General features: G+C 46.8%; 1 protein-coding gene across 3 annotated transcripts in view; it reads right to left on the bottom strand.

Moving 5' to 3' along the window:
• Positions 1–22395, bottom strand: part of OGDH (oxoglutarate dehydrogenase) — an 87634-nt gene that overhangs the window by 7727 nt on the left and 57512 nt on the right. For all 3 annotated transcript variants that reach the window (XM_036910293.2, XM_036910290.2, XM_036910292.2), the window contains 7 exons: positions 19918–20072; positions 19657–19803; positions 19317–19407; positions 18759–18938; positions 17229–17357; positions 673–852; positions 239–391 (listed from right to left, as the gene is read on the bottom strand). In XM_036910293.2, coding sequence (XP_036766188.1) covers positions 239–391; positions 673–852; positions 17229–17357; positions 18759–18938; positions 19317–19407; positions 19657–19803; positions 19918–20072 — 1035 coding nt within the window. The remainder of the gene's footprint in view (positions 1–238; positions 392–672; positions 853–17228; positions 17358–18758; positions 18939–19316; positions 19408–19656; positions 19804–19917; positions 20073–22395) is intronic.

The raw sequence follows: 22395 nt of genomic DNA, 5'->3' as shown, positions 1-22395 counted from the left end.
CAAGCTGGCCAGACCACACCAGGCCTTAGGGTGGATCCTTCACCTGTCTCTTGCCTGCACGGGGCTGGCAGCTGGGAGGGCCCACGGGCACCTCTCCTGGGTACTGTGCCCCCCAGTCCTGCCAACTCCATGGAGCCCTCAGGACATTTTGCATTGAGATGCTGTGGCTGTGCACACATGTCCTCCCTGGGATCCTAGAATACACAAAAGCAGCAGTGGGCGGCGGCCCGAGGCGCACCTCGTACTCGGGCTGGTCGACCACACCTTGGGATACCAGCAGCTCTGCATACTTCTGCAGCACTGGCTTCTGCTTCCGGATCTGCTTGTACATGAGTGGCTGTGTGAACATGGGCTCGTCCATCTCGTTGTGGCCATTTCGCCGGTAGCATACCTGGGCACAGCAAAGATATTGGCATCAGGGGCTGCTGGCTGGACTGGGGACCCACGAGGACCCTCTCTCCAGCATGCTGCCTTGGGCCACCTCCTCCGGAGTCAAGGTCCTACCCATTCTCCCTCACATGTGAGATGAAACGGGAGTGACCTGGGAATGTCCTGGGAGAGGATCCCACCACCTTCTCCCCTAGTGTGGCTCACCTAGGCCGACCTAGGAGTCCTCAGGAGGGGCAGCGAGGTTAGTCTCAGTGCTCTCCAGGACACGGCATGGTCACTCACCAGGTCTACCACCACGTCCTTGTGGAAGGTGCTCCTCCACTCGGCTGCCACCTTGCACACGTACATGACGGCCTCCGGGTCATCCGAGTTCACGTGGAAAATGGGGGCATTCACGACACGGGCCACATCGGTGGGGTAGGGTGAAGAGCGGGCCATGCGTGGGTCAGTGGTGAAGCCTATCTGCAAGGGACAAGCGACAGACTGTGGGCAGTGCTAAGGGCAGGCAGGCCAGAGCAAGGGTCACTTGCTGACAGTCGCTTGGACTAGTCTGTGTAAGTCCCCAAATGGCCAGTGAGTTTTTTTCTCTTCCCATTCTGATAACAAAATTCATGCATGTTCATAGAGAGAGTTTGGAAGACTGACAGTATACAGAAATTCAAGTTAACTTAAAGTTCCCTGTATTTCCACCAGATACAGTGTAAATATTTTGATGTTTTCCTTTCCAGACTATTTTCTTTGCATGCATATACATATAATATACACCTAAAATTCTTATTTTTCACTTTGTTCAATTTATGAGCACCGTTTCTTTGAAAAGAAAATGTAAAGGTTTCATAACACCACTAAGATAACTAAAATCCAATTCGTTGTATATACATAACTCATACCTGCGTTTGAAATGTATTTTTTTTTTTTGAGAGGGCATCTCTCGTATTTATTGATCAAATGGTTGTTAACAGTTAACAACAATAAAATTCTGTACAGGGGACTCTGCACAATCATTAATCCACCCCAAGCCTAATTCTCATCAGTCTCCGATCTTCTGAAGCACAACGAACAAGTTCTTACATGGTGAACAAATTCTTACATAGTGAATAAGTTCTTACATGGTGAACAGTACAAGGGCAGTCATCACAGAAACTTTCGGTTTTGATCACGCATTATGAACTATAAACAATCAGGTCAGATATGAATACTCGTTTGATTTTTATACTTGATTTATATGTGAATCCCACATTTCTCCCTTATTATTATTATTATTATTACTATTTTCTTTTTAAGTAAAATGCTGAAGTGGTAGGTAGATGCAAGATAAAGGTAGAAAACATAGTTTAGTGCTGTAAGAAATCAAATGTAGATGATCAGGTGTGTGCCTATAGGCTAAGGATTAGTCCAAGCTAGACAAGGGCAACAAAACATCCACGGATGCAGAAGACTTCTCTCAAAACAGGGGGGGTGAGGTTCTAAGCCTCACCTCTGTTGATCCCCAATTTCTCACCTGATGACCCCCCTGCGACTGTGCCTGTCTTAGGTTGTTCCTCCCTTGAGGAATCTTACCTGTCTCTGGCTAACCAGTCATCTTCCGGGGCCATACAGGGAAATGTAAAGTTGGTAAGTGAGAGAGAAGCCTTATTGTTTGAAATGGTTAGCTTTTTATTTCTTTGCATATTTATGCCCTGTAGCTTCTATGCCCAGCATTTGTCTTGAGGTATCTTTACCACTTGGAAGAATTATGATACTCGGTAAATTTGATATGAGGCACGAATTCTATTTAAGGGTTGTAATTAGGAAGGAAGAAGAAAAGCTATAGAAGTAGCAGGCGGAAGAAAACATGGGAAGATTATTTCTTTGACACATCTTCTTGTAGAGTAACTTCAGCATGTATAGGTTTTAAGCTACTACTTAAATTGCGCACACACATTAACATAATAGGAGTATAGTTACATAACCAAAGCAGACCTACAATTACCAGCCATCTCCAGTGAAACCAAGAAAATCAGTTAGGCACCCTAAGCATTTGTGAAACTTATCTATGATATGATGGATATTGCCTAACTGAATTTGAATAGTTTGAGAAAAATCAGACAATTTAAAACAACCCATTCCTGGGAACTGTTCACATCCCATATGTTCTTTTAACAGTAGATAGTCTGTAGTCTCAAGATTTTGGAGCGCTGCAACTTGCACTTCTCCTAATTCTTGGTTGAGTGAGTTCCAACAGTATAGATTAGGTCAAATTTGTTATTCTACTGTATGCACAGACCAGCTTAGATATCTCCTTCTTCATTCCAATGGCAATTCCAGGAACCAGTGGGATGAATGCAGCTACAACTGCAACAGCGCCAGGATCTTTGTTGACGTTTTTTGATGATCATCTTCTGGAATGACTCTTCCAGAGTATGTTGATGTTGGAACTTCTTCTTCATATCGTATCTTATTTCGTTTTCTGGGTAGCCAAATTAGGCTTTGATCCTCTGTATAAACAAAAACAGACCCTTTGCCCACACGTTGATATGTCCTTTATACCATTATGAAGAACTTATTGGAGGTCACCACATAGGAATTGCTTTTTTTTTTTTTTAAGAGAAAGTAATATTACCAGAAAAATGTACTTCCATAGCTGATCATCTGGCACCCTTTAAGTGATCAAAATTAAGGGTATTTAAAGCATGCATTAATTGTTGATTTACAGTTAGTTTTATCCTATCAGGGAGTAATCCCCCTTTCTTTTTTTCTTGTTATCATTAATCTACAATTACATGAAGAATATTATGTTTACTAGGCTCTCCCCTATACCAGCTTCCCCCTATAAACCCCTTTACAGTCACTGTCAATAAGCATAGCAAAATGCTGTAGAATCACTACTTGTCTTCTCTGTGTTGTACAGCCCTCCCCTTTCTCCCACCCCCCCCTTTATGCATGCTAATATTAACAACCCCCTTCGTCTTCCCCCCGCCTTATCCCTCCCTACCCACCCATCCTCCCCAGTCCCTTTCCCTTTGGTACCTGTTAGTCCATTCTTGGGTTCTGTAATTCTGCTGCTGTTTTGTTCCTTCAGTTTTTTCCTTTGATCTTATACTCCACAGATGAGTGAAATCATCTGGTATTTCTCTTTCTCCGCTTGGCTTATTTCACTGAGCATAATACCCTCTAGCTCCATCCATGTTGTTGCAAATGGTAGGATTTGTTTTCTTCTTATGGCTGAGTAATATTCCATTGTGTATATGTACCGCATTTCCTTATCCAATCATCTACTGATGGACACTTAGGTTGCTTCCAATTCTTGGCTACTGTAAATAGTGCTGCGATAAACATAGGGGTGCATCTGTCTTTTTCAAACTTGAGTGCTCCGTTCTTAGGGTAAATTCCTAGGAGTGGAATTCCTGGGTCAAATGGTAAGTTTATTTTGAGCATTTTGAGGAACCTCCATACTGCTTTCCACAATGGTTGAACTAACTTATATTCCCACCAGCAGTGTAGGAGGGTTCCCCTTTCTCCACAGCCTCAACAACATTTGTTGTTGTTTGTCTTTTGGATGATAGCCATCCTTACTGGTGTGAGGTGATATCTCATTGTAGTTTTAATTTGCATTTCTCTGATAATTAGCGATGTGGAACACCTTTTCATGTGTCTGTTCGCCATCTGTATTTCTTTTTTGGAGAAATGTCTGTTCAGTTCCTCTGCCCATTTTTTAAGTGGAATGTTTGTTTTTTGTTTGTTGAGGTGGGTGAGCTCTTTATATATTTTGGACGTCAAGCCTTTATCGGATCTGTCATTTTCAAATATATTCTCCATACTGTAGGGTTCCTTTTTGTTCTATTGATGGTGTCTTTTGCTGTACAGAAGCTTTTCAGTTTAATATAGTCCCACTTGTTCATTTTTGCTGTTGTTTTCCTTGCCTGGGGAGATATGTTCAAGAAGAGGTCACTCATGTTTATGTCCTAAAGGTTTTTGCCTATGTTTTCTCTAAGAGTTTTATGGTTTCATGACTTACATTCAGGTCTTTGATCCATTTTGAATTTACTTTTGTGTATGGGGTTAGACAATGGTCCAGTTTCATTCTCCTACATGTAGCTGTCCAGTTTTGCCACCGCCATCTGTTGAAGAGACTGTCATTTCCCCATTGCATGTCCATGGCTCCTTTACCAAATATGAATTGACCATATATGTCTGGGTTAATGTCTGGATTCTCTAGTCTGTTCCATTGGTCTGTGGCTCTGTTCTTGTGCCAGTACCAAATTGTCTTGATTACTATGGCTTTGTAGTAGAGCTTGAAGTTGGGGAGTGAGATCCCCCCTACTTTATTCTTCTTTCTCAGGACTGCTTTGGCTATTCGGGGTCTTTGGTGTTTCCATATTAATTTTTGAATTATTTGTTTCAGTTCATTGAAAAATGTTGCTGGTAATTTGATAGGGATTGCATCAAAGCTGTATATTGCTTTGGGCAGGATGGCCATTTTGACAATATTAATTCTTCCTAGCCACGAGCATGGGATGAGTTTCCATTTGTTAGTGTCCCCTTTAATTTCTCTTAAGAGTGACTTGTAGTTTTCAGGGTATAGGTCTTTCACTTCTTTGGTTAGGTTTATTCCTAGGTATTTATTTCTTTTTGATGCAATTGTGAAAGGAATTGTTTTCCTGATTTCTCTTTCTATTGGTTCATTGTTAGTGTATAGGAAAGCTACAGATTTCTGTATGTTAATTTTTTATCCTGCAACTTTGCTGAATGCAGATAGTAGTTCTAGTAGTTTTGCAGTGGAGTCTTTAGGGTTTTTTATGTACAATATCATATCATCTGCAAATAGTGACAGTTTAACTTCTTCTTTACCAATCTGGATTCCTTGTATTTCTTTGTTTTGTCTAATTGCCGTGGCTAGGACCTCCAGTACTATGTTGAATAACAGTGGGGAGAGTGGGCATCCCAGTCTAGTTCCCGATCTCAGAGGAAAACTTTCAGCTTCTCGCTGTTCAGTATAATGTTGGCTGTGGGTTTATCATATATGGCCTTTATTATGTTGAGGTACTTGCCCTCTATTCCCATTTTGCTGAGAGTTTTTATCATGAATGGATGTTGAATTTTGTCAAATGCTTTTCCAGCATCTATGGAGATGATCATGTGGATTTTGTCTTTCTTTTTGTTGATGTGGTGGATGATGTTGATGAATTTTCGAATGTTGTACCATCCTTGCATCCCTGGGATGATTCCCACTTGGTCATGGTGTATGATCCTTTTGATATACTGTTGAATTCAGTTTGCTAATATTTTAGTGAGTATTTTTGCATCTACATTCATCAGGGATATTGGTCTGTAATTTTCTTTTTTGGTGGGGTTTTTGCCTGGTTTTGGTATTAGGGTGATGTTGGCTTCATAGAATGAGTTTGGGAGTATTCCCTCCTCTTCTTTTTTTTGGAAAACTTTAAGGAGAATGGGTATTATGTCTTCTCTGTGTGTCTGATAAAATTCCGAGGTAAATCCGTCTGGCCCGGCAGTTTTGTTCTTGGGTAGTCTTTTGATTACCGTTTCAATTTCTTTGCTCGTAATTGGTTTGTTTAACTTTTGTGTTTCCTCCTTGGTCAGTCTTGGAAGGTTGTATTTTTCTAAGAAGTTGTCCATTTCTTCTAGGTTTTCCAGCTTGTTGGCATATAGGTTTTCATAGTAGTCTTTAATAATTCTTTGTATTTCTGTGGAGTCTGTTGTGATTTTTCCGTTCTCATTTCTGATTCTGTTGATTCTCTTTTTCTCTTATTAAGTTTGGCTAGAGGCTTATCTGTTTTCTTTATTTTCTCAAAGAACCAGCTGGTTTCGTTGATTTTTGATATTGTTTTATTCTTCTCAATTTTGTTTATATCTTCTCTGATCTTTATTATGTCCCTCCTTCAGCTGACTTTAGGCCTCATTTGTTCTTCTTTTTCCAGTTTCGATAATTGTGATGTTAGACTATTCATTTGGGATTGTTCTTCCTTCTTCAAGTGTGCCTGGATCGCTATGTACTTTCCTCTTAAGACCACTTTCGCTGCGTCCCACAGAAGTTGGGGCTTTGTGTTGTTGTTTTCATTTGTTTCTATATATTCCTTGATCTCTATTTTGATTTGTTCGTTTATCCACTGATTATTTGGGAGCATGTTGTTAAGCCTCCATGTGTTTGTGAGCCTTTTTGTTTTCTTTGTAGAATTTATTTCTAGTTTTATACCTTTGTGATCTGAAAAATTGGTTGGTAGAATTTCAATATTTTGGAATTTACTGAGGCTCTTTTTGTGGCCTAGTATGTGGTCTATTCTGGAGAATGTTCCATGTGCACTTGAGAAGAATGTGTATCCTGTTGCTTTTGGGTGTAGAGTTCTATAGATGTCTGTTAGGTCCATCTGTTCTAGTGTGTTGTTCAGTGCCTCCGTGTCCTTACTTGTTTTTTGCCCGGTGGATCTGTCCTTTGGGGTGAGTGGTGTGTTGAAGTCTCCTAAAATGAATGCATTGCACTCTATTTCCCCTTTTAGTTCTGTTAGTATTTGTTTCACATATGCTGGTGCTCCTGTTTTGGGTGCATATATATTTAGAATGGTTATATCCTCTTGTTGGACTGAGCCCTTTATCATTATGTAGTGTCCTTCTTTATCTCTTGTTACTTTCTTTGTTTTGAAGTCTTATTTTGTCTGATATTAGTACTGCAACCCCTGCTTTCTTCTCGCTGTTGTTTGCCTGAAATATGTTTTTCCATCCCTTGACTTTTAGTCTGTGCATGTCTTTGGGTTTGAGGTGAGTTTCTTGAAGGCAGCATATAGATGGGTCTTGCTTTTTTATCCATTCTGTTACTCTGTGCCTTTTGATTGGTGCATTCAGCCCATTAACATTTAGGGTGACTATTGAAAGATATGTACTTATTGCCATTGCTGGGTTTAAATTCGTGGTTACCAAAGGTTCAAGGTTAGCCTCTTTCATATCTTACTGCCTAACTTAGCTCACTTATTGAGCTGTTATATACACTGTCTGGAGATTCTTTTCTTCTCTCCCTTCTTATTCCTCCTCCTCGATTCTTCATATGTTGGGTGTTTTGTGCTGTGCTCTTTTTAGGAGTGCTCCCATCTAGAGCAGTCCCTGTAAGATGCCCTGTAGAGGTGGTTTGTGGGAAGCAAATTCCCTCAGCTTTTGCTTGTCTGGGAATTGTTTAATCCCACCATCATATTTAAATGATAGTCGTGCTGGATACAGTATCCTTGGTTCAAGGCCCTTCTGTTTCATTGTATTAAATATATCATGCCATTCTCTTCTAGCCTGTAGGGTTTCTGTCGAGAAGTCTGATGGGTTTTCCTTTATAGGTGACCTTTTTCTCTCTAGCTGCCTTTAAAACTCTTTCCTTGTCCTTGATCTTTGCCATTTTAATTATTATGTGTCTTGGTGTTGTCCTCCTTGGATCCTTTCTGTTGGGGGTTCTGTGTATTTCCGTGGTCTGTTCGATTATTTCCTCCCCCAGTTTGGGGAAGTTTTCAGCAATTATTTCTTCAAAGACACTTTCTATCCCTTTTCCTCACTCTTCTTCTTCTGGTACCCCTATAATACAGATATTGTTCCTTTTGGATTGGTCACACAGTTCTCTTAACATTGTTTCATTCCTGGAGATCCTTTTATCTCTCTCTATGTCAGCTTCTATGCGTTCCTGTTCTCTGGTTTCTATTCCTTCAATGGCCTCTTGCACCTTATCCATTCTGCTTATAAATCCTTCCAGAGTTTGTTTCATTTCTGCGATCTCCTTTCTGGCATCTGTGATCTCCCTCCGGACTTCATCCCATTTCTCTTGCGTATTTCTCTGCATCTCTGTCAGCATGTTTATGATTCTTATTTTGAATTCTTTTTCAGGAAGACTGGTTAGGTCTGTCTCCTTCTCTGGTGTTGTCTCTGTGATCTTTGTCTGCCTGTAGCTTTGCCTTTTCATGGTGATAGGAATAGTCTGCAGAACTGGGACGAGTGACGGCTGGAAGGACTTCCCTTCTTGTTGGTTTGTGGCCCTCCTCTCCTGGGAGAACAGCGACCTCTAGTGGCTTGTGCTGCGCAGCTGCACGCAGACAGGGTTTCTGCTTCCTGCCCGGCTGCTATGGAGTTAATCTCCGCTGTTGCTGTGGGCGTGACCTGGCTTGGGCTCTGCTCCAAAGTGGTGGAGTCGCGTTGGAGGGGGAGTGGCCGGGAGGCTATTTATCTCCGTAAGGGGCCTCTGTGCTCCCTGCTGCCCAGGGGGTTAGAGTGCCCAGAGATCCCCAGATTCTCTACCTCTGTACTATGTGTCCCACCCTGCCCCTTTAAGACTTCCAAAAAGCACTCGCCAAACCAAAACAACAACAGGAAAAAAAAAAAAAAAAGTAAATAAATAATAATAATAAAAAAAAACCCGCTCGCTTTTCTTTGTCCTCAGGCGCCAGCCTCAGGCACCCGCTCACCGGTCTTGCTCCCCTGTTTCCCTAGTATTGGGGTCCCTGTCCCTTTAAGACTTCCAAGAAGCACTCGCCAAAAAAAAAAAAAAAAAAAAAAGGCCACTCCTGTTTCTTTGTTCTCTGGCGCCGGACTCAGGCACCCGCTCACTGGTCTTGCTGCCCTGTTTCCCTGGTATCCAGGACCCCACGCATGCATTGTGTCTGCGTTCTGGTCTGGATGGCTGGGGCTGGGTGTTCAGCAGTCCTGGGCTCCCTCTCCTTCCCAGCTCGAACTCCTCTCCTCCCGCCGGGAGCTGGGGGGAGAGGTGTGCAGGTCCCGAGGGGCTGGGGCTTGTATCTTACCCCCTTAACGAGGCGCTGGGTTCTCGCAAGTGTGGATGTGGTCTGGATGTTGTCCTGTGTCCTCTGGTCTTTATTCTAGGAAGAGTTGTCTTTGTTATATTTTCACAGATGTATGTGGTTTTGGGAGGAGATTTCCGCTGCTCTACTCACGCTGCCATCTTGGCTCCACCCTTGAAATGTATTTTTATGAAATGTTTCAAACACATGGAGAGTGTAACAATACTGTAACGATCACCAGCAAGCTCGTAACCCCGTGTGAGCAAACCATAGCAGTCCAGGGCCCCAAGAGTAGAGGGCACTACTCCTGCATGTTGCCTCATGGATGTCCTGTGTCTGTAAACAGTACAATCTTTTAGGCTTGTTGGTAACTTCATAATCTTGATAAAACTTCAGACTAGGAAAAGTGGAGAGAATACAAAGGGCACTCTCCGCCTCTCTTCAGGCCCACCACTCTGCCCCTTTGTTACTCATTCTCCTTGCATTACCTGTGCGTGCACACACCTTTTCTCTTGGGCCACTGAGGGTAAGCTGTAGACTATCCATTTCCTAAAGCGACATCAGGCCCGGTTCTCAGCCTGCCTGATCACAGTCTCTGCACGGTCCATCAGCTGTGCTACCGCTTCAAGACCCAGTCCCCAGATCACACAGCAACTGTCACCTCTTTGTATTCTCCCTGAATCTGGGAGGCTCCCAATTTCCTTGGTTTCTCATAGCACTGACATTCTGAAGTATATTTCCATTTGTTTTCAACCAGAGATAAACACTCCATGCCCCTTACATACACTGTCACCCTCTGTGTGGTGCAAATTCTTTGTGACTTGCTTTCTGCTCCACGTCTTCATGGCTCCTGCACACACCTCTGCCTCCTGCAGCAGAGCCTGGTGGTGAATGCTAAAGGCCAGACACATGTCCTGTGTACACCACAGTATATTCCTGCACGCTCCTACTGGTGGGCATGTGGTGGCTTCCAACTATCACTGCACATTCTGTCACATGGCTCCTCGCCAGTGACACTTGAGTTTACCTGCAGTGGGTGCCTAGGAGGGGAGCCAAGGTCTGCAAGGGTACCAGGCTGTCCTCAACGCCATCAGCCTGCTCTCGCAGCTGGTGGTGCTCTGTGCCTCCGCTCACCATCTTTCACCAGAACAGCAGGCCTCTTAGTGATTGCAGTACACCACTTCCTAGGCTGCACCAAAATCTATGCAAAGACTCTTCTACTGCTGGACATACATCTTATGTCTCCATGTTGCAGCAGTGCACATATCATTTTAACAAACATTCTTATACACAGAAGTTTAGCGTGTGATGACTTCCTTAGGAAAGAATTTTAGAGGTGAGACCCTAAGTATGTTTGTGGAGAAACAAGGTCCTCAGCAGAGCAGCCACTTCCTCTCCTGCTACAGACCTTACTGGACCCCACACCATGTCATGATGTGTCAAAAGCAGTAAAAAGATTAAAGAAAACAGCAAAACTGCAGTTCTTAGAGAAGTCTGAGAATTATTTATGATGATAAATTACTTTGACACAATCTCCTACATCACCATGACTAAGGAAAAGATTGGAAACATCCAGAAACCAATGAGAACATTAAGAAATGATGTACCAAGGAGAATTGTGATGGACACTTAGAGATCTTGAATCACTACCCATTTGGGTCACCCATTTAGAGGGATGAGGTGGGGAATAGTGGGTGATCTAACATGCATGCTCTATCCAGAACTTCACAGAAGTCACCTGAGGCCTCAGGGGTCTGGCCGCCCTCCCCAGTACTACTGTCATGGCTTCTGTCTTCACACACCTGTGGAGACAGGCGTGTTCCACATATTGCTCTGTTCCCTGCTCCCTCTGTACAGTGTGTGGACCATTCTGACAGTGCACATGGGCCCAAGGCTTTTAAGTGGCTCACTGCATCATACTCATGCCTGCAGCTGACTCACACGATGCTGAATCATGGGCCAGTACTATTCTGTTAATTTATGTATATTAACTTACATGTATTAATTTGTTTAAGCCTTGTAACATGTGTATGGATGTATCTTAAGCTATTGGCCAGCTCCCTACTGATCCAGTGACGGGAATTTGTATTTCTGGTCTTGCTGCTGCAGGCATCTTTAGAAACGCCTCTCTCCGGACATTTGGGAGCATACTAGTAGGAGGAACTGCTGATTTGAGAGCCAGAAAGACCTGAAGGGCTTATCTGTTCATCCTAGTGCAGCCATGTCCACTCCAGCCCATCAGCTGGTCCTCAGTTGCAACGGGTCTGATTGTGGGAAGCGCTTCCTTTCATTCAGTGAAATCTTCCTGTTAATTGCTACCCATTCGTGCTAATTTCCCATCATATACTTGCTGCCTGACTCATTCATCCATTTGAAAACAGCTCTCCTGCCCCCAGGCATCTCCTCTCCCCTGGGCTGCTGGGCACAGCTTATTGGCTTCTTTCTTGTAGGGTGGGTTTCAGACATTCTGCCATCCTAAGTCCCCTCTGGACACAGTCTCACATTCGACCAAAATACTTGCCTTTCTGTCATAAGAACGTTAAGCCCATGGCTTATCTGTGTTACTTGTGTAATATGATTCTGGAAGTGTTATTAAATGTTTATATTGCAAAGAAAGAATGTTTCAAATTAATGATCTAAAAGCAGAAGGAGACTAAATTAAACCCAAAGGAAGTAGAAGGAAAGGAGTAACAAGGAGCTGGTATCAATGAAATGTAAGACAGAAAAAGAGAGAAAATGCAGTGAAACCAGATCTGTTCCTTGAAAACAACAGATCTATAGCCAGACCACCAAGGCAAAATGAGACAAGACACAAACGACCAGAACAAGAAATGGAAGAAGGGGCACCACCGCAGGTCCTACTAAGAGATCATGACTAATAACGTCATGCCCACCCACTGTGCCACTTCAGTGTACGGACTCCACCAGACAGAAGTTACCAGTACTCAAGCAATCAGGAGCAGCCTGAACAGCTCTGCATCTCACAGGACCCTCACTTCTGGAGGATGGACAAGATGCACAGCAAAAACCCCAGCATTCTGCACAGAATAGATGTAACTGCACAGAACAGATGTAACTCTGAAGGTTGACAGGAAACAGGCCAGCTGGGGCCCAGGTCCCCACGTGCAGCTCAGTGACAGTCCCCAGGGCTCTCTTTCTGCCTCTTACCTCCCACGCTGGGAGCCAGAGAAGCAGGCTGCTCAAAAGGCCAGCAGCCAGAAAAAAGGCAGTTCAGAGGAAAGCCAGAGTGAGACAGGGACCATGGATGTAATCAGAGTAGAGTGAAGGCCTCCGGAGGGGGCAGGGCAGGATATTTGCAGTCAGAGCAATGTAACTACATGCAAGGAAACCCCCTATAAAACTCTATGTTAAACATTAAGCTGCAGAATCATTCTTCAGTGAGATCGGTTAATGTTCCCCAGATAAAGAAGAGTAGTACATGTTTTATTATGCTAATCATTTGTAACCATGTGTAAGATTTACTTTAGCATACTAAAAGGCCCAGGCCTATGTGCTGTCTTTCCTCCTTCAGATCTGACAAGGTGATTTTGCGAGCTGACCAACTAACTTAGCATGCAGACCCAGCTGTAGACAGCATGGTAAAAGGCAAGAAGAATTCCATCTTAAAGATAAGATTGCTTTTTAACACCCAAGAAGTTCAAGAGGCAGGATTCTTTAACAAATACACAACACCTCAGCCCACCTTGGGGGCTGGGCGGGCAGCCTTTTGATGTGCTCCCAGACCAAGGCGCTGGTGTCCCAGAGGGAAATCAAGGCAGGAAATTCCTTACGTTAAGTTAATTTTTAATATTCAGGGACCACTTAACGAGTCCACACCCCTAAGTTCTTTTCATGTTCTCGAGAAATCCTCAACTGCCTATAAAATTATTAGACAATGCACCACTACAGGCTCTCTTGTCCCCTCTTGGTGTGAGCCGGGAGCTCTAGTCTCTCACTTTATTTCTAAATAAAAGCCTGTACCTTGCTCTCCTACCTTGAGTGTTTGTGGAGCTCATCTTCGGCTTCGTGAACAAGAACCCTGGCATCAAGAGGACCAGGACCAGGCTGCCTCGACAGACACGACACTCTCTGTGGGTAACCGCCCCACTGCAAGCCAACCACACAGAAAACCCTGTGGCCCGCCATACTTGCCCCGGCGGGCGCCTAGACTGTGGTGTCAGCGGGCCCAGGGGAGACAGCAACAAAGCCCGCTGGCCCACCGCACCTGCTCTCCCCTCCCTGGGGTACTGACAGACATGGTGGGGAAGCTGTGCTCCACCTCCCACAGGTAGAAACAAGTGCCTCCCATCCCAGGTGGAAAGTCCAGAGCAGGCCTGCAGTGTAACAGGCTCCTGTTCAAATGTCCACTCTACCCAACTCAATCTACAGAGTCAATCCCATCCCTAATCAACATACCAAGGGCATTTTCCACAGAAATGGGACAGTCTTAAGATTCATGTGGAACCACCAAAGACCCCAAAGAGCCAAAGCAATCTTGAGAAAGAAGAATGAAGCTGAGGCACCACACTTCCTGATTTCAAACTCTATCACAAAGTCATGGTAACCCAAACAGGGCAGCACTGGTACAGGAGCAGACCCACAGGCCACCAGAGCAGGAAGCCAGAAATCCACCCATGCCTGGCCAATTAATCTACCATAAAGGCACCAGGGATACACAGTGGGGTAAAGAGAGTCTCTTCAGTGACAGGTGGTGAGAAAACTGGACAGCCACATGCAGAGGAGTGAGCCTGGACACTGTCTTACAACACATACAAGTCAACCACGTGACTGTTGACAAAAAGTTCCAGAAGAATCCTCAAAAAAACTACTGAAAGTGAGTTTGTAAGGTTGGGGGTAAAGAATGCAAAACAAAATTATATTTCTATACTCTGGTAATAGTTAAAAATTTTAAATTTGAAAAATTACCATTTATAATAGCTTCAAAATAATGAAATAGTTAAGGCATGAACCTAATACAACATGTAAGAATCTGTATGCTGAAAACTACAAAACACCTATGAGAGAAATGAAGTAAGACCCCAACAAAGGAGAGATGTACTGTGTTCTCAGGTCAAAGGGCTCGACATGATCTACTTATTACTAACTTGGTGCCCAGTCAAATTGCCATTATAGCTTTTTCTGGAAATTGACAAGCTGATTCCAAAATTTTTAAGAAAAAACAAAGGGCCTAGAACAGCCAAAACAATTTTTAAAAGTAACCAAGTGGAGGACTCATACAACCTGATTTTAAGACTGAAATAAAGAGAATGAGGTACTGGCAAAAGGCCAGACAGATCAGTGGACAGCACAGAGACCCAGCACAGACCACACACCGTAGTCAACTCATTTCAACAAAGGATAATCCTGTCAACAAACTACTGCAACAACAGGGTATCTACAGGCAAGAAAAAGAACTCTGAACTCCAAACAGCATAGACTTCAATATAAAGTCAAAACTATAAAAATACTAGAAGATGGGGGAAATCTTTAGTAAAGCAAAGTTTTCCTAGATCTGACAACAAACACATAATCCATAAAAGAAAAAATGCATGAACTGGACTTCATCAAAATGAAAAACTTTTGCTATGTGAAAGATCTGGTAGAATGAAGATAAGCCATATAGGTGAAGAAAAATCTTCACAAAACATCTCTGATAAGGGACTTGTATCCAGAATCTGTAAAGGACTCTCAAATTTTAATTAAACAAACAACCCTCCTAATCCCCCAAACAGGCAAAACGGCACAAATGCTCAGCAGAGATGGTTCACACAGGGAAAGCTGCTTGCAACTGCCAGCCTCTGGGGTCCGAGCAGGCGGCAAGAACTTCAGCTCATTAGAATGGCTGAATAACGAAGTGTGAACACCCTAAGCAAGTAAGGACGGGGGCAACAGGAACTCACTCACCATAACACAGTACAGACGTTTCGGAAAGCAGCTTGGCAGGCTCTTATGAAGTGTAACATATACATGACACATAATTCCACTTCCAGGTATTTACAGAGTAAGGAGAACTGAGGCTCACCACAGTCTGCACGTGAGTGTTCATAGTGACTTCCATCATCAAAGTTCAAAGCTGGGAACAATTCCACCCCTCCCACAGTGAACAGATAAGCAAACTGTGGCACAGGACATGAGGGCTGTGCTGGCTGGGGCAGCCCTCAGGGGCCATGACTGCAGGGCTCTGTTTGTCAGACTTCCGAAAAATGCAAAATCCCAGTGTTTTTGGGGGTGGGCTGGGAAAGGAATGATAGAACTCTTCTGTCTTGAGAGGTACATGATTATACACAGCTGTCAAAACTTGGAGAACTACATACCACCATGGGTGACTTCTACCGAGTGCAAACTACAGCAATAAACAAACTAACAAAAACAATGCATGTTTAATACTTGTCTCCAGACTTAACCCTGTCACTTGTGCCTCAACACCTGAACTTGAATGCTGCAACCCGATTCTGCTGGACAAGTTCTTCTCCTGAACTCTGGGCCAGCTACATGTGCCACCTTCTCTGCTCCCGCCTGTCACTGGTAAGTGTGCTGACCATGGTGGGGCCGCGCGGAGCCCTGCATGCCACACAGCCTGCTGAGTGCCCGTTTTCCTGACTGTGGGCAGGACTGAAGGCCATGACCAAGGGCCTGGGTGGCCCTTCATGACAGTGACACATCCCTCATCTAGGTGGAGAATCTATGCAGATCTTTTTTCAGAGACTAGAACCTATCCTTCTTATTCCTTACAACAAAATTTTTAAAGGCTTTGGCACCTCTCCTTTTTCTGGGATTCATAAGAAATTGTGAAGTGGGTTCTGCCATCAGAGCAAGTAATCTTTTTAAATCTGGGATGGAATTCATCTGACTCTGAATACTCATGGATAACTGCTTTTTTTTTTTAAGAAACTATGCCTGTGTCTTGGCTCCCAGACCTCTGAGCAGCCTTCCTCTGGCAACACCTGGCCAAGCCACGTGCGAGGAGCCCGCCCTGACCTTGGTCATGTGCACAGAGCACAGTGCAGGGAGGGGGTGTGCTTGTTTTTAGGCCTCTCCTTTCCCTTACATGTTTCCAACACTCCTCCCAATGCCATCCTTTGACAGAACACAGGTCACATACTAATACTGCAGCAAGCTCCCCTGCCTGAGTCAATGTTCTCTCCTGTGAAATGGGGACAGAATCCCTTGTGGCCACACAGCATAGGCTCAGTTAATGTCTGGGAAGCGCCTGCTCAGTGGGCACTTACAAGTGACTGTGGTCATCATATTGTTTGGGGTACTCACACTGGGTGGATTTCTCGCCTGCTTCTGTGCCTGACCTTCTGGGCTCTGGCATGGATAACCTCCCCATTCAGTCCATGTTTAAATCCCCCCCTTTCCTCTCTACTCCTGCTGGGACAGCTGCAGCTGTTTCTCCGTCCCTCTGACCTGTCTGCATGGAGCAACATTCATCCTTACCAGTCACACCGCATCCACACGCCCTGAGAGCTCCACAGTGGTCCCTAGCACAGGGCTGTCCTTAAAGGCCAGTATTTTGTTAAACAAACACGCACATGTGTTGGTGAGATGGCTGCTGGAGGAAATCACATACAACAGTGATACATATTAGAGTTGAGCAGAAATATTTACTTACAAGAATGTTTATCACATCATTATTTAAAACAGTGAAGATAACTACATGGCAATATATATTTGTGAAACAACCTATAATGGTTATTTCCATTAAAATTAGTATTTTAAGAGTATATAATGTCATGAGTAAACAATGTGGTAACTGTGTATATAGAACTCCAGTTTCTGAAGAGCCATCTATATGCTTGTGTGTCTAAGGAAAATACTGTACAATAATATCACTATTTTTAAAATAGTGTAATTAACATCTCTCCATTTAAAAAAAGACGGTCTTCCATGTTGTCCAAGTTTTTTATAATTGATGTATCTTAATCAGAAAACAATGAATGTTCTACAAAATTAAGGGATGTCATTGTAAGTAAGACTGCCATGAGCATGGGACCCTCAGGAGAAAATCTGGTCAGAAACCTGATGACACTGCCTCGGCGGCCTTCTCTGCTATGAAGACCTCCTGGAGCAGGTTACCTGGTTGTTGACGACCACATGGACAGTGCCATGAGTCGTGTAGGATGGCAGGTCGCTCAGGTGGAATGTCTCATACACAATGCCCTGGCCGGCAAATGCAGCATCCCCATGCAGGAGGATGGACATGACCTGCAGACATGCAAAGGAGACCCCAAATGCAACATGGTCCTGACCACATATCCACCAGGCACCCTGGATAGTAAGTCATGACCTGCTTTCCAAAAAATAATGTGTTCTGAGATAATATCAAACTTAGGAAGTGCCAAGAAAACATTGAGATTCCCTAGCACCTCCCAACTTGCAGGCAGCCCGGCAGCCCACTACACATCTGCACATCGGCCACCCTGGACACAGGACAGCAGTGCAGGCCCACCCCATCCAGGGCTGCTACTGCTCCAATGTGCCCAGGCCCACATGGGCTGTGCTGCGTAACACTCTCCCACAAGGAGCTGCTTCTCATCCCCTCATTCAGGTGTGTGTCCTTGGCTTCGGATGCTCTGCCTGACCAGACTCAGGAATGGCACACGCCCCACAGAGATACCCGAGCTGCTGGCCTCAAGCCTGGGCGGTAGGCTGTGATCTTCCTCTACACTCACCATGTCTTCTTGACAATGAGCACAGTGACAGCATTTGTGCAAGCTGTTTCTCCGTCCCATCCATGTCCCCTCCATGGTCCTCAGCACCAGGAAGGGAAGGTCCACAATGCACTTCCAGGAACAAATTCTGGATTTTTAAAACCAAGCCCCATGCCCTGTCTTCAGTGTCAGTTTGAGAAGGCCTTGTCAGGAGTGGGACTGCCGGGTCCCAGACGGGCATGTCATTTCTCCCTGCAGGGTCTCCTGTGACATCTCGGGTGCTGTGCCAGCAGCTCAGGGCTGGTCTCCCTTCTGGTAGTACCCAGAGCCCATGCCAGGCCTTGTGGCTGTCCCTGCCCACTATCTCTGAAGGTGCCCCAGCGGTTCCCCTGACCCTGGTAGAAGCAGGGCTCTGTGTGGGCCTCCTACTGTGGGGGAGGGTGGGGGTGGGCGGCTGCTTTCCCACATGGATACCCCTAGGGCTGCACCAAGTCAGCCCTGGGCCCAGCCAGGTTGAGCTCAGTGTTGCACCACATTACAGAACCAGCTCACTGCATTTACAAAAAATCATGAAGTTTTTCTTAAATGCTGAAGGTCATGTAACACTCCAGCTCCCTGAATTGTGAATTTCCCAGGAACCAGGTGATGGTCTGGGGGTTTTTCAAGAGCAGCAAGAACAGGTGTGCAGGACTGGGATCCAGACCTGTTGCTGAGGACAGGCTCTGCACAGGAGACAGGGGGCCGCATGCACAGGACCCCTCCCCAGCACAGTGCCCAGCCACCACGGCGAGAATGTGTGAGAGTACCACCTGTATGTAGGCCTGTTTTACTATTGCTACTTTTCGAAGAATATTTTGTTAAATCCCAGAAGTGTAACGTCTGTGACAAGCCCAGGGCTGGGGGCCCTCTGGGCCCATCTGGCCTCAGAGCTACCCTGGGCGCCCCCATGGCTCACCTTCTTGCCCTCGGTGTCCCCGCAGTAGAACTGCTCTGCTTTGGTCTTGCCCATCACCACGGGGTCAGCAGCCTCGAGGTGGGAAGGGTTTGCCACCAGCGACAGGGTGATGTTCCTGTCAGTCACACGGTTGATCCGCCGGTGATACATGCCCAGGTGGTACTTCACGTCCCCGGAGCCCTGACATTGCAAACGGCATGTCTATCCTGGGCACAGAGTGCCACTCTTCATGACAGCCCTGCTTGGGGCTGTTTCTGCCCAGAAGCCCCTTCCTGGGAAAACTCCCAGGATGTTTCCCTCTCAGGGCGCAGGGAGGTCCTGGCCAGAGGGGCACATCCTCGTCCCCAGGGGGATATGGTGGGGGCTGCAGGGCCTCTGACTTGCTGGCCATCCCTCTTTTCTCTGAGGGGTCATCCACGGACCACCTCCTTTGTGGACAGCATGGAATATCCTGGAAGATCCCACCCTTCATAAGTCCTTCCCGAGAAACAAGTGGGGCCTGGGGTCTTGTGGGCTGGAGCTATGTTGGAAGCTTCTAAAGGAAACCAAGGGCCTCACCTCATCAGCTGCCTCAAGCTTTGAGTCAAACTGACAGAAGATCTGCTCTAGCTCCTTCCTGATGACATTTGCAAGCACATTCAGCCGCCCCCTGGAACACATGGGGTGAACAGGGTATGGGCAATGCTGGTCCCCACCCCATGGACAGGCAGCCATGAGTGCCAGTCCACAGCCCTTGCACTCACCCACCCTTGGCTGCGGCCCCACATAGGCATTAGGGTTCAGTGTTTCTCAGATGTAGTACAAGGTCTGAAACCACCAAGGGCCTTGGTGTGATGGTGGCACAGGGGATTAGGGGCTGAGTCCTTGGTGTGAGGGTGGCATGGGGGATGCGGGGCACCTGTGTGGCATGCCCATGATGACATAGTCCACGCCGTGTTCGCTGGACTTGTCGATGATGGTCTTGAGGGCAGGGATCAGCACCTCGCAGCCTTCCAGGCCAAAGCGCTTCTCTGAAGACCACTTCCGCTGCAGGAAGTCCTCAAACCTGGATGGGAAACATGACACCCCCAAGAGCCGTGGAACGAGGGCCAGCAGCACTTGCCAGAGGCGGTGACCACACCAAACCCACCCACTGGGTCAACACCAAAGTTGCCCACACCTGGTGGACCGCACAAGCCTGGCGAGCAGGGTCCGCTTCTCATCACTGGAGAACTGCATGATCCCAGGCGTCTCGAACTTCTGCCGGATCCACTGGCACTGCTCCAGGTCGTTGATGAACATGAACTCCACCCCAATGTGCTGGCAGTAGGCCATCTGTTCACACATGGCCAAGGGAATGCTCACCTGGGTGCCAGCTGCCCCAAGCTGGAGGGCTGGGAGGAGCAGGCAGCCTCCCTCTCCAGGGCAATGGGCCAGCCGTGACCCAGGGCCCAGATGGAGGGCAGTGCAGGCCTGGGCCTGCAACCTCCTCCCACTGCCCACGTAGCCACAGGATGCTTCCTGTCGCACAGGGCCCATCAGGCAGGGAGGGGCTGGGAGAACCACGTCCCCAGGCACGTCCTGGGGGCAGGAGGGCACACAGGGCAGCAGGGCTCCTGGGGAGACAGCTCTGGCCTCAAGGCCAGGCTGCTGGCATTATAAGAGGTCCCTGCTGCCATGGGTGACACGACTCAGTGCCACTTGAGACTTGCCATGTTTAGATCTTAAATTCTCTCAATAACAGACTCCTTGTGGAAACTCCAGGTCCTACAGAAGTGTGACAGCATGTTACTAGACAGGTCCTGGAAGCAGGTGCTTCCTACAGCACCCTTAGCACCCTTGGCATGCATCTGGGGAAACTCAAGGCCAGTGGGCTCCGTGGGGAAGAAATCAGAGAAAGCAGGAAGGCCACAGGTGAGCCCAGCACAGGCGAGCGAACAGGTGAGCTGCAGTTCGCTGGAAAGCCCTCCATAGTGTGCTGGGGCCCATGGCTTTGCTAAGCCAAGGGACCGCGGCTCCTCTCACTCCTCCACCTGCCAGCCACCCTGGGTCAGAACAAAGCAAACCCCAGTTCAGCCCTGGGTTAGAAGGAAACACCCTTGCCTGGCAACAGAGCTTGTATAGACCCTACAGCAACCACACTGCCCATGCAGTCTGAGCACTGGTCCTGCTCAGTGGCCCCGTTCACAGCCCTTTGGTTTTTGACAGCCATAGAACCAGTTGGCATGGCACTGGGCAAGGATGTGCTGGGGTCCAGGTGGTGGGCCTGGACCTGACACCAGGGCCCTGGTCTTCTGCTCCCACTTTCCAAAGCCGGGGAAATGTGCTTGGTGATCACGAAACAGAATGACTGCCTGTACAGAGGATAAGGGCCAGCCACTCACTCTTGCTACTGTCCCAGCCAGTGGGCCCCAGTGTGTAAGCAGTCCTGTTACCCTGAAACACATCTCCCCGTAACATCTCAGGTGGTAAACAACGACACAGACCCAGGGACTGGACACGCTGGCCCCACATACCTGCCTTGGGAGCCAGTATCAGGCGTGACGTCTACTGAGATGGGGGAGCTTAACAGCTCCCATCTACAAAGGGAGCCTACCCAGGCAACATGTGTGAAAAACATGGCCAGCCACTGTCGCTGTAAGCACGAGCTTTCCTCCGTCAGCTTCACATAGGTCTCCCTGGGGCCTAAGTCTGAGCTGCCAGCCTGGTCAGGGGAACTCCCCTCGCATGTAGGGGAGCAAGGCGTGGCCACACTCAGGCCCAACAGGCAGCATTTCCATTACTGAGCAGCCAAAGGCTTACAGGAAACAATTAGGCCAAAACTCTAGGAATCAGTACATCTGCACTGTCATCAGCATGAGTTTAGCTACTAGCCTGGGCATGTGGTCACCAAGCCTATGGACTGTTTTGTTTTTCTTGTTCTTGGCTCAATACCCAGGAGAGGACAGGAGCCAGCTATAGGGGCTGATTTGTAGCTTCTCTCTCCGGCGACACAAATGTTAGGAGATATACATTAGGAAGCCAAGAGGTCACGAACGCTCCAGCTTTCCAAAGAGCAGCAAGCTTATCATTACGTGAAGGGACCAAGAAAACTCCCTAAGTTGTCAGCCATCTTGCATGTGTGCAGACTGCATCAGCTCACATACCGCACCATCATCAGGTTTACCCCAGTATTTCTAAACTGAAAGAACAGCACACCCTGAACCTGGGGTGTGGGGAGCTCTGAGCCAGGAGGTGCTATGGCTGGAACCTGGGGTCCAGGCCAGCTGTTCCCTACAGTAAGAGCCAATTACTGGGCTCCAGGATCACCCTGGCTGAAGGTGTGAGCTGGGGGGCTGTGCCCCCTTCAGAGGAGGACGCCTAGGCACTCACCATTCAGAGAGGAAGTCAGCCACAGGGCTCAGAGCCCCCACCCACCATTCTGCTCCCCAGGAAGGAAAGGTGCTGGGAGGTGGGCCTGAGAGGGACAGGCACAGTGGCAGCTCGCTGGGGCACGGCACCCCCAGGCAGCTCTCCAGTTGGCAGGGAGGACCGGTTACAGGGCTGTGCTCCCCACACAAGAGCACCTATGTGACGTGGAGCAAAATCCAGAAGCCACCAAGGGACACTTGGGGCCCAGTTGGGCGGCAGGTCTGACAAAAGAAAGTGGAGTGGCTTT

This window comes from Manis pentadactyla, chromosome 7 (genome assembly GCF_030020395.1).
Source record: "Manis pentadactyla isolate mManPen7 chromosome 7, mManPen7.hap1, whole genome shotgun sequence".
Taxonomy (NCBI): Eukaryota; Metazoa; Chordata; class Mammalia; order Pholidota; family Manidae; genus Manis; species Manis pentadactyla.
This window is presented reverse-complemented; position numbering and strand designations above follow the sequence as displayed.